Source organism: Bombus terrestris, chromosome 7 (genome assembly GCF_910591885.1).
Source record: "Bombus terrestris chromosome 7, iyBomTerr1.2, whole genome shotgun sequence".
NCBI lineage: Eukaryota > Metazoa > Arthropoda > Insecta > Hymenoptera > Apidae > Bombus > Bombus terrestris.
In genome coordinates, this window is record NC_063275.1 from 3729904 (window position 1) to 3741922 (window position 12019).

General features: G+C 33.9%; 2 protein-coding genes and 1 long non-coding RNA gene across 18 annotated transcripts in view; 1 reads left to right on the forward strand and 2 right to left on the reverse strand.

Moving 5' to 3' along the window:
- Positions 1–7223, forward strand: part of LOC100650440 (dorsal-ventral patterning protein Sog) — a 100750-nt gene extending 93527 nt beyond the window's left edge. For 9 of the 10 annotated variants that reach the window (XM_012309976.3, XM_020863618.2, XM_048407515.1 and 6 more), the window contains one exon: positions 1947–7223. In XM_012309976.3, coding sequence (XP_012165366.1) covers positions 1947–2141 — 195 coding nt within the window. In that variant the 3' untranslated portion in view covers positions 2142–7223. The remainder of the gene's footprint in view (positions 1–1946) is intronic. The other variant, XR_001098827.3, reaches the window with a different exon arrangement.
- On the reverse strand, positions 631–1995 carry LOC125385440. 3 transcript variants are annotated; one of them, XR_007224729.1, is made up of 5 exons: positions 1868–1995; positions 1653–1759; positions 1442–1583; positions 1252–1358; positions 631–1182 (listed from the first exon to the last, which is right to left on the reverse strand). It is a non-coding gene; the product is annotated as an uncharacterized LOC125385440 (long non-coding RNA). The 3 variants fall into 3 exon arrangements; XR_007224728.1 differs by having other exon boundaries at positions 1830–1969; XR_007224727.1 differs by having other exon boundaries at positions 1653–1947.
- A 175-nt stretch (positions 7224–7398) lies between the features above and the next one.
- Positions 7399–10365, reverse strand: LOC100650561 (alanine--glyoxylate aminotransferase). Of its 5 annotated transcripts, none has more exons than XM_003396326.4 (7): positions 10226–10365; positions 9677–9897; positions 9394–9594; positions 9146–9303; positions 8860–9015; positions 7955–8302; positions 7399–7797 (listed from the first exon to the last, which is right to left on the reverse strand). In XM_003396326.4, the coding sequence occupies exons 2-7, from the start codon at positions 9851–9853 to the stop codon at positions 7644–7646; spliced, it is 1194 nt and encodes a 397-aa protein (XP_003396374.1). In that variant the 5' UTR covers positions 9854–9897; positions 10226–10365; the 3' UTR covers positions 7399–7643. The 5 variants fall into 5 exon arrangements, with proteins under 5 accessions (XP_003396374.1, XP_012165373.1, XP_012165376.1 ...); XM_012309983.3 differs by having other exon boundaries at positions 9677–9886; positions 10226–10361; XM_012309986.3 differs by having other exon boundaries at positions 9677–9876; positions 10226–10350.
- Positions 10366–12019: the final 1654 nt, after the last annotated feature.

Sequence of the window (12019 nt, forward strand, 5' to 3'; positions counted from 1 at the left end):
GCGGTTAAACAATACTGAATATTGGATAATTTATATAGGCTAGTGAGATATCTTTTTAAACAATACGAAAAACCGGTTTCCGTGAAACATAGAGTAACTTTCTTTCGAATGGAAGTGTACAGGAAATTTCAGGGGCGCTTTGATTTTTTTCGCGGACTCGCGTATCCTTCTTTGGTCTCGGTGCAACGACACTTGCCCAGACGTGTTCTACAAGTTGGAACAAAGGTCGTTCAAGGTTATAGAAGGTTTTAACATTAACGATATATCTATCTTACTAAAAGTACTCGATGGTAATGGTCGTTTGCACTTTCCTTATGATCGAATCTACCAATAACGCCGGAAATTTTATACATAGAAAAACTGACAGTCATTTTTGTGGCTCATTCGCAGGCCTTTTTTTTATATTTCGCTAGTCTTATAACGATCAGATTTTTATTTTATTGTACGAATTAAGGATTGTCTACCTCTAATCTTCAGATAGTTATGCTCGTATAACAACAAACCTGAATAGCCTGAAATAAATGAATAAATAACAGACTAGTTCGATGAGTTTCAAATCAAATAACAAAAGATATCAAAACTTGGAAATCTTTTAAATGACAAATAGTGGAAAGCAGTTATATTTTATGATTTAAACATGATAAAATATTTTATTTTAAAATTTTAGTTGTCACGCTATTCCTATTAGAATATTTCCAATAGCATAATGTGAGTAAATAATTAATTATTGGCCGCGTTTCAAATAAGGGAGAAGAAATTCTTGCGAGCATTTTCGTTCGCATTTTATCATTTATGCGAAGATCTCATCGATAAAACGGCTTGCGACTTGCTTTACTTCTGCTCGCACGGCTTCACAATATATACTCGTTAGAAGTTTTTCAATGGTAGCCCCGTTGTGATATCCAGACACGGCCACGACCAGAAACCTTTAAGGAGAAAACCTTTAACCGGACTCGTTCGCCTGGACCGACCCAAAAGGGTCCATCCATTACGATGAAAATGGAACGCAGCCACGGATCGTGCGTGCGGACCAACATTACACGAGTAAAAAGTATTGCTATTTTCCGATTGTTGTAATTGCGGAGATCATCCGCAAGATATTATTCCAGTGTTTCTCTATTACACATTCGTTTTAGCGTCCACTACGTCATCTCAATTATCTTTAGGTTAGGTTTGTGTCCTCTGAAAGAAAAATTACATTTACTATTATTATAGGTTAAGTTTGTGTCTTCTAATAGAAACATGCCTTACTTTCCTTACGTCTTCAATATCTAATAATCGTTTTGGACGATCTGTCGTATCTCACTTAAGGTTATTTCACATGCTGAATACATTTATCTAGGTTAGGGTTACATTTCCTGGAAAAAAGGCATTATTATCATTGTGTCTTCCATGTTGTACATAATTTATAGTAAAAACATAACCAACGACGCGACATTACATGGGATAAAAGTATTGCTATTTTCCGATTGTTGTAATTGCTGAGATCATCCGCAAGATATTATTCCAGTGTTTCTCTATTGTACATTCGTTTTAGCGTCCACTACGTCATCTCAATTATCTTTAGGTTAGGTTTGTGTCCTCTGAAAGAAAAATTATATTTACTATTATTGTAGGTTAAGTTTGTGTCTTCTAATAGAAACATGCCTTACTTTCCTTACGTCTTCAATATCTAATAATCGTTTTGGACGATCTGTCGTATCTCACTTAAGGTTATTTCACATGCTGAATACATTTATCTAGGTTAGGGTTACATTTCCTGGAAAAAGTGCATTATTATCATTGTGTCTTCCATGTTGTACATAATTTATAGTAAAAACATAACCAACGACGCGACAAAATAGTTCGATATTTATATGAAAATTACGAAACGCGATGCCCAGATCTAAATTGAAAAATGGCGTCGGTTCTAAAGCGGATTTCGCCGTATGTCTGAATGTTTGCAGAATGGCGAGGTCAGGTGCGACAGGAAACGATGTCCACGGGCGCTATGCAACACGATCGCGCACCAGATAAAACGCGGCGAGTACGTGGCAGACAGTGATGACTGTTGCACGGTCCAGTGTCGCCGGGCGAGACGTCATCATCGTAACAATCATCATCCAGCCCGGCATTCGGTGACACCACGTGAACTCAGCTGAGTAGTTCCAGCCGCTGCTACCAAGCTTCCTTCGAGCAGTATCCTGGTCCACGGTAATGCTCCTGGACCTCGTTTCTCTCTATAGCCATCGATTAGCCATGCCGTAGTCGTCGTCATCGTCGCTACTTCAGATTCCAAAGCGATTCTAGAGCGACCGGGAAGCTATGAGAAAGTGATAGAAGTGAATTAGTATCAGAAGCCTACATTCAAATCAAGAAGTATGGAGAAAATTACAGATGGTTTTTATAATCTGCCAGCACCATCGATTGTACAGTTTCAGAGACACATATTGTTTATAAACTAGCCTCTTTGGATTAATGAACGTTGTAGAACAATGTGGAAGGCATATCATTAAATTATGCAAGATCCAAGATTCAATTTATGCAGGAACGAGATTAAACGAAGCCATCTAGGCGAAATAAGGGGCAGAGAGGCACCTCGGTCTGTATATTGTATGAAGTTGGTCAATTTGGTCGGTTTTGAATAAATCGCCTGCAAAGTCTGCTATCTCTCCATATGGTAACCAATAATGATTTTCCAGAATTTATGATTGAATAATCATCCTAAACAAGTGTTCTGAGAGAGGATGCTGGAAATGCACGGCGTCATATCCAGCGCAGCAGCCATCCTTAAGAAAAGAAGGATCTATGAAGAAACGATTGGTGCTCATTTTGAATGCTATATTCGGGAATGATAAATCGCAGCCGGAAGATGGTAATCAGTGAAACAGAAAGATTCGCTGCTGGGATGATCGGTGGCCATCGCAGGAAGCCATAATAATGATAATATCAATAACAATATAGTGCGAGCACGGGAAAACAGGAAGGAACGTGGATCGTTCTCGTCAGACGCTATTCTTATATTCTCGTCGCTTGCTCGGTTATGCGCTATAGAGTCCCTTGCAGCACCCACAACCAGACTTTTATTAATCAATTGGCTCTCATCAACGGACCAACGGACCGGAAGCCAACTGCTCTCTATCTTCGAATGACCTCTCGCATACACGTACGTATGCTATGCACACGTTTATATTCGTATACATACATATGTACGTATGTGTACGTATATTATATAGTATGACGGGTGTATCGGAAGAAAAAGCTAGAAGAAGAGAAAGAGAGATTCGAAAATGAAGAAAAAAACAAATCTGGAGAAATCTCTTAATTATTTGATTTCAAAATTTTAATCTCTCGATCAAGATTATTTCAAGGAATTTTGTATTCTCTGCCGTATTATTTGTTTTAGTTCCAATTCTAATTTCCATATTCTTTAAGCCCATTTCTTCTTTTTCCTCTGCAAAGACTTCTTACTTTTTAAAACCTGCTTTATCTTTTTTAATGTTATACTCACTCTTATCAATTCAGATATGTTACTCTCAAACTCTTCTATTCCAAAATGACTCTATCCGGTGTACATTACCTTTCATTTCATCTCCTGGTTTGCATTTTGGCGGGACGCGAGCTCGTTTCCGGTCTGCTGCTCTGATTTCTGGAGAGAGTTATTTTCATTATTACTTTATTGTAATCGGAGCAATCGAAGAATCTCTCTCCTCATTTCGCTACGTTTATTTTTTAAAAGAAAGTTGGCTTCTGGAGAGAGTTTAAAGTCGTGGCGGCAAGTACAGAGCCCTACTGTACCCACCAACCTCATCGAGTTACCCAGCAACCAAAGAAGACTGAAGAACCTCCGATGGTGGCATCAGTTATCATTATAGCGCAAAAACACGCTAAGGTTTATATCATACTGTATTAGCTCCACGCAATTTATTACTGCTACGGATTATTATTATTATTATTATTATTATTATTTTTATTATTATCATCATCATCGTCATCGTCATCATCATCATCATCATCATCATCATTACTATTAACGGTGATATCAATGTCGTTAATGTTATAGATCATTATTCATTTTCATCAACTTCGTATCACCATTGTTTCATCATCGTTCATCTTATCGTTTGCGATTCATGGTATTCGTCGTCACTGAAAATTTGTTTTACATTATCATGATTGTCATTATGATTATTATTAATATTTCTATTATTATTTTTAATAGTATAAATAATATTGCTATTATTTTATTAAATATTCACCGCTACTATCAACACTATATCCACTAATCGCGATTATTATTGTTAAATATTAATCGAATGCGACACCTTAAATGAGTCGGCCTGTAATCTCATGGAAATGGCTTCTCTTCTAACTTATAAGCGTATTTATTGTTAGGTTCTCTAAATTATTCGATAGCGAATTTGAAATTAGAAGTGGAGGATCGCGGCTATAATCTCGATTCAAAGTCTGTGTACGTGTTACAGAGAATTTGAAAAATCGGAGTTAGGTAAGGATAAAATTGAGAGTCGCCATCTTGAAACATAGAAGGGTGCATGTTATTTGAATGAATGTGTAGAACTGCGTCAGTTTTTTTATGCGTATGTCGATTGATGAAAGCGTTTATAAAAAGATAGAACATTCGTAATCGAATAGGAAATGATACTATGCGATATAGAGGGAGAAGGGGTATTTGTAAACATTGTATAACGATCTTAACTTATCATTCTCGCAATTTCGATCAATTTTGCTTGGCAGTTCACATGAAACCATTTCTTCTTCTTTATGTTATGCAAGAACATAAATAACAAGACACGAAAGAAACAATTTTATCCAGTTTTGTAACATTTTAGTATTTCGTACATGCGAGTGGTTCACCGTTCGAGCGGAAATTCCGCAAATTAGAAGCGAGCGAAGGCGAACATTTAAAGAACACAATGAAAAATATAGCGAAGTATAGAAGTTCTGATGCTAACTTCGATCCATTTTAAATAGATAATCTCAATTTTTTTAAATTATGTAGTGTCCGAACTTTTTCGCTATATTAACTTTTAATCTGCACTGTGACGCACTAGTCACGGATTTGTCGTTCTTCTGCATTTCTTTATGATCTAGTCTAAGCGTCTGAAGTGTTCATTTGGGCAAGCTTGCGGAAAACGAGCGGTGATCCGATCGCTGATGAAAGACGAGATGAAAACACGGGTAGCGGTTTTATGCGTAGCCCCGGCAGCTGGCAGACCTGCTTACTTTCAACACTTTTGATACAGCACTTTTTCCAATAGAGCGTGCACGCCAGGAGAGTGTCTACCGCTTTACATGGTCAACAGGTTCAAGATAATACAATGAAAGGTGCAACATGTATTACAAAGAGAGTTTCATTTAACAATTTCTACGTTTTTAGTACACTCGTTGTTTATATTTATTTGTAATTGTCGAGTATATCCATCAAAAACCAGCTTGTTTTACTACTTGTGATAAACAAATATTTTGTCAATACTATAATAATTTGCTAATTTCGAATGTATCTTTCACATAAAAAATTAACAAAATATAATTTAGCTGATGTTTGTCAGAATATTCAACGATTTCGAATATTTAAAAAATAAAAAAGTGAACTGTCCATACAAATGCCATCCAAATTCTGTTGGAACAATATATATCTTCTTCTATAATAATCTAAATTAACTCATAATTGTAAAAAAGATGTCTATTTTATATAACAAACTAGATTCTTGTTCTTATAATTCACAATAATTTTACAAAATATGAAAATATTTCACAATGGACAGATACTAGAATATTTCTTTCGGAATTCTATTCGTTCAATGCGGCTCTCATTGTAAGGTAGATATACGTAGAACAATTTTTAGAGGGTAAATGGCAGTCTTGATCCAGTGGGAACGATTAGAAGTTACTCCGTGCGACACGAACACCACCTTTCTTGGTGCTACGACAGCTGAACGGTAATGTAGCCTGATACCGAACAGATTTGGAGCGTTTGATATGTGAGAAACTTTGTGAACATTCGAGACTATCCATGCCTTAATAATTGTTAACGTACATATATTTAATTGATTATAAAACCCTTAACGGTGATCGATTGTCAATGTTTTTTGTACATAGGCGTATATATATATATAATATGTAATGAGAATCACGACGACTACTATAAACGAGCTATTAATATTGCGATCTATCCTTTATTATTAATAATATTTATATATAATTATATAGAATCTTCACGCGTCATCAAACTTTTCGACAATATCAATGATGCTTATTATTATTAACATTAACATTATTTTATTCTATTTTATTATTATTGCCATTATATATAAATATTATTTTCACAATTATTTAAAGTCATCTGTACTCGTCCTGTATCGTAATACTGTATCGTCCTGAGAATACATAAAGCTCGCATTATTTCTTTTTTCTTATTTTGTTAATTGATCGAAACATGCCGATTTTTTTGCCATCCATATTAAATAATCGAGCTTTATTACAATCGATACCGAAATTAATAAATTGAATAAATGGCGGAGCATATCATATTCGATGTATGATTGTATAGATGAATAATCGAATATATAAATTTATAGATATATACATTTCTTAGATGGATGTCATGCGACAATGTCAATTTGTAAATGTATGTAAATTATTATGTAAGAGTCGCGGAGACAACGCGTTTTTATAGTGCCTTAAGAAGTTTTAATTAACAATCGAAGCGACCAGTACGGAATCTGTCTAGTGGATAGACAGTACATTCAGACAATACATCTCATAGTAAATTAAGTGTAAAATATTGTTGATAAAACCAAGTCTATTTTTTGAAAGTTCAATTTAAATGTGGTACACGATCAGTTGGAATTGTTCATTTGTTAATACGAATCGTTAATCTTGTATATTTAAAAGATGGTAATATTTTGTACTATGCCAAAACGATTGTCAATTAAATCGTAATTAATCGTTAATCCGCTAGAATCATTTGTTATTTCGACTAGCTTGTTGTAATTGCATTACAGATACATGATTGTATGTGTACGTGTATTATTATTCGACGAAAACAAGTCAGAGAGAGAACGAAAACAAATGTGAGAATGAGAGAGACGCGTGTAACCAATTGTTGATATTGCTAATTAATGCAATAAAACGTATAATTGAATATAAGTAAATAATTATATTAGAGGTAATTGTATGCCGATTTCAGTATTTCCATTAATAAACAAATACATTTGATTGAGTCTTGTTTGTGCATCTGTGTTATTGATTGAAAGACATAACATTACAGATTACATGCATTTAACATGAGTGTTGGTAAGGCGCCTATTGTGCTTGAACCAGTCAAACAGCGGTGAAAATGAAGGTAGCAAAGCTTCATATAATATAGATAGTAATATTCAGAATAATATGTCCGTCTTAGCTTTGTCTGTGCATTTTTAATAAATCCTTGTTACATTAAAAATAATTTCCAGTATAATATACAAAAATTGCAAGTAATTAAGTAAGTTGAGTAAGTTAGTTAAAACTTGCGTTATGTTTGATACGGAGAATATAATATAGATTTAAGATGTATAATATACTAGTAGTTATTATACACAATAATCGAGCATGATGGATTCACAATCCAAGGAGACGTAATAGTAACTTTTCTTTATTATGTTCTATAGCTTCGATAGTGACACGTATCTCAAAGCATCATCTAGAGCACGTAAAATAAGGTCGACCTTGTTAGGCGTAGCATTAATCCCTAGCAATCCAATTCGCAAAATTTTCCCTTCAGTCGGTCCTAAACCTCTGCTGATTTCCACTTTGTACCTATAGAAACCATAATGATCCTAAATGACTCAAATTTTTATTTTACAACTACGATATACTCAATATACAAAACACTCAATTACATGGTAAGTATTTCAATTTTAGAATCTATGAAAAAATTACAATAAGTTGATTAGAATTTGTAAAAGGTACTTACTTTTGCATGCAACGCTGTACAATGATCCTATCATCGACGCCAGGTGGCAGTTCTATCGAGATAACCGTAGATAATTGATACTGTGGAATTTTCACATAAGATCGAAGACGCCGTAATTCAAGACCCTTCCTTAATCTGGCAGCTGCGCCAGCGTGTCTGATCCAAGATGCTTGCAGGCCCTCGTCAGCGATTTCCGCCAACGCTTCGCGAAGACCATAAATAAGCGTAGCGCTTATGGTGTGATGATACAGGCGATTCTCGTTCCCAAAACACTTCCAATAATTTCCGAGGAGGGTCATGTCCAAGTAATAGGACATAGGCTTGGTCTTCCGTTGAAACAATTTCTTCCTATTGCAACAAAGGAAGAATGTAAGATGAAATTGCCGGAAACATTTGCCGCCTCGTAATAGTCGAGTGTGTGGAAAATTAATAGCAAGCAATTAAGAGTAATGGCCGGAAATTAGTAATAATAATAGAAAATTGATACTAAGATGAGAGTGAATGTGTGCAACGAGTTTATGCGTTGATAATCGAGGCGAACGTAACCTCGTTGACAGATTTAGAAAAAGAAGTGAAAAAATTAATAAATGGACAGAAGTAACTTTTTATTATAGAAGTGGGTTTCTTCATAATGGATGAACCTTGACAGACAATACCGATGTCCTATTTAATTCAAAAGGCGTCAGAGTATCATTGAATAAGAATTCACTGGAGCCATCTGCGGTTATGAATCACAAAAGGATCGAATAGGTTACGCGAGAGCGCGAGTCACCGTGATGACATCACAGATTGGATTGTTATTCACAAGAGATCACTAAAAGTCCCAATTCTTAGACCATCATCATGAGTGTTTTCTATGTGAGAGTTGCGGTTTGGGTGTTACAAAAGGAAACCACGATACGTACTCAGCTCGTGGACTAAACGAGATAGGTGCTAATCCTGGAGGGGCGCCGAGAACTTTTTGACTGCCTGAGTAAACTGCATCGATGCCCCAAGAATCCATAAAGAACGGTTCTCCGCACAGTGACGCAACAGTATCAACGATAAGAAGAGCATTGTATCTGGAAGAATTTCTTTTATTCTATCAATTTTAAAAACACGTTTCTAATTATATTCCCTTCTAATAGTATTCTATAAACTGCAACTTAAATTAATGGCAAACATAAAAAATGTCTTAAATAGCAAAATTACCTGTGAACAAGATCACCAAACCCTTCTAATGGTTGTTTTAAACCAGTGGAGGATTCAGCTTGTACCATGAATACCGCTACTGGATTGTACGCTTGCAAAGCTGTTTCCAATTGTTTCAATGTAACAGCAGTAGTGTGTTCTTTTTCTATCAGTTTTACCTATATTTTAAAATTCATACGCTATTTAAATTTAAATACTAGTGAATTTTTTAATTTTTATGTTGGCCCTTTCGAAACTGTACTACCTACATTTGCACCAATTCGAGTAGCCATGTCAGCCGCTCTTTTACCCCAAATTCCATGCTTGACAATGAGCACAGTTTCTCCAGGTTCAAGTAAATTTGTTAAGCACGCCTCCATACCGCCATGACCTGATGCACTTAACGCCAAAGTGAGTCTATTATTAGTTTGAAATACGTATTGTAGACCTTCCTTAATCTCATCCATCAACTAGAAATTAACAAAACATATTTTGTTACTGACAATGACCAGTCTACCTCTATTTTGTACCTAAACAAAGAAAAATGATTACCTGACAAATTTCCGGATGAAGATGGCCTATAATTTGATTCTGAAGAGATTGAAGAACTCGCTTCGAACAATTAGTCGGCCCGGGGCTCGTTAAAGTTTTTATCGGTAACTGCAGTTTGGTTTGAAGTATCTTTGGCGGGTACTTGCGAACAGCCAATTGATTCCATTCGCATTGCATTTCGATTTCCTTTTTTAAATTTTCTAAAAGAAACTAGAAATTTTCTATAAAGTAAAAGATAACATATAAATAACTCATCATTTTTACCTCCTTTCTTTCTATAACTTATCAAAATGATAATTTAATCTTGATATCAGTGATAATGTATTAAGAGATGTTACTTCCAGTTGTTATAATATCGAATAATTTAATATATCGAATTTAACATAGTACAAATTTTATTTAAAAATAATGGTAAAATTTCTATATAGTATCATTAATATATAGTTCCTGTTCTAGATTATACGTATATTATTCCCATTCTTTTTTGTTTGTTATTGCATAATAATATGGCGTGATACTTATACTTATTGTGAATATGCTGTCGCTTACAACTTCCACTTGCACGTTGTGTGCCTGTCGGAACTCTTATCAGCGCACGATTTTGTGTTGACAATTATTAAACTAGTGCTGTTGATGCGACCAAAGTGTATGACATACTGAAATCTTTCCCGCAGTTAGGTATTTTATCTTACCATAATTGTGGCAGACTTATGAAATCGTAAAATACGTGATAAACTTCGATAAACTGGTATAACTTTAGATTATGTTCTTTATAAACAAATCGACATGTTTATTCGACGTGGAATCGCATTGATAAGGATATTTGACATTTGCAACGTATAGTATATATGGATGAGAAGTTATTAATTTACAATCAAATACTTAATAAGGGTATATATTACATATCGAATAAAGTATTTCGACGTTTATCAATTTATCCAGCGAACTTGCAGCACAAAGAAATCTCTTCATTGAATGATGAAAATAGTTGGATACGCTACTGCTGCTTGATAACCTCCTCAATCCGATCATAATTTGCGTAAGCAAGACGGCTGTGAACTTAACATATAGTTATTGATTTGTTTTTATGAATTAGTTAAACTATAAATTTTATTTTAAATCTGATCAAATTTTTATCAATAATAATTTGGAAAGATTAATGCTGTTAATTTATAAATTTCGTGATCGTATTTAATACGTGCAAAGTATCAATGTCTATTTTAATATAAGATATAGATTCTATATATAGATCTATATGTAGATTTATGTACAGCTTCATATTAATCTGGATTATAAGGATAAATATAAGTAATTGTATAGCTAACAGAGGTTAGGTTAAGTTATGATTATTGTTATGATTATTATTATGTATGTGTTTTTGTTTATGAGCAAGTTTCTATCTATTGTTCTATTTTACTATTATATATGTCTTTCTTTATATGTAAGTTTCATGTTTATTATTCTGACTTATTTTGTATATGTAATTGGAAGTCACCGTTAAGCCGGAAGATAGGCGGAAATAAAGATATACATATATATATATATATATATTAATACCCATTTTTGCAGTAATAATACTATAGAAAATTTAATAAATAAAAATAAGAAACATGAATTTGGTAGACATTTATTTGAACATTATTTGTAAAAAATATTCGACCTATGTATTTATGATAACCATAATTACAGAAAGTAGAATCACAGATAAGACAGCACATCTTCAAGAGATAACTAAACAAAGAGAGACTTCATTCATAACTATCACCGGCTTTCGCACCTGCTTTCAGGTCACTCAATGCTTATGCTTATTCGCTTCTAAAGTTATCACACAGCACCTTACTGTTAGTACATTTTACCACACTTTACAATCACATGTACTAATATTCGTTTTATCTATTCATAACAATTACAAGTGCAAACGAATGTTCTTAACATTATTAATATATATAACTTTATTGTCAAACATGTCATTATATAATTAATAAGCGGAAAAAGATAACTAATATATATTTTCGAACAAAGTATACGATTGCAACAATTGTAAAAAGATGTGCGATAAAGTGTTATTTCAAAACTAAATTTGCACCTATCCATTAGAGAGACACTAATCTTATCTATTAGATAATTAGGATGGATTAGGTTATGTAGATTAAATGCAAAATATCTTTTATATAATACATATGTATTTTTGTATAAGATATCGTAACATGAACCCGTAAAGATCAATAAATAAAGTAAATAAACTTTGCGTTAAAAATATTTATAAAAGGATTTCATGTTATGTATACTTCCAACGACAAATCAACCGCTATCTTCGCAGTAGCGATCTCGTTTCTCATTTTT

Coding starts and splice junctions, on each gene's coding strand:
- LOC100650561 (XM_003396326.4), bottom strand. CDS start 9,853: ATGCAATGCGAATGGAATCAATTGGCTGTTCGCAAGTACCCGCCAAAG. Junction 9,304..9,393: donor CTACTCGAATTGGTGCAAAT/GTAGGTAGTACA, acceptor TTTAAAATATAG/GTAAAACTGATAGAAAAAGA. Junction 9,016..9,145: donor TTTGGTGATCTTGTTCACAG/GTAATTTTGCTA, acceptor AAATTCTTCCAG/ATACAATGCTCTTCTTATCG.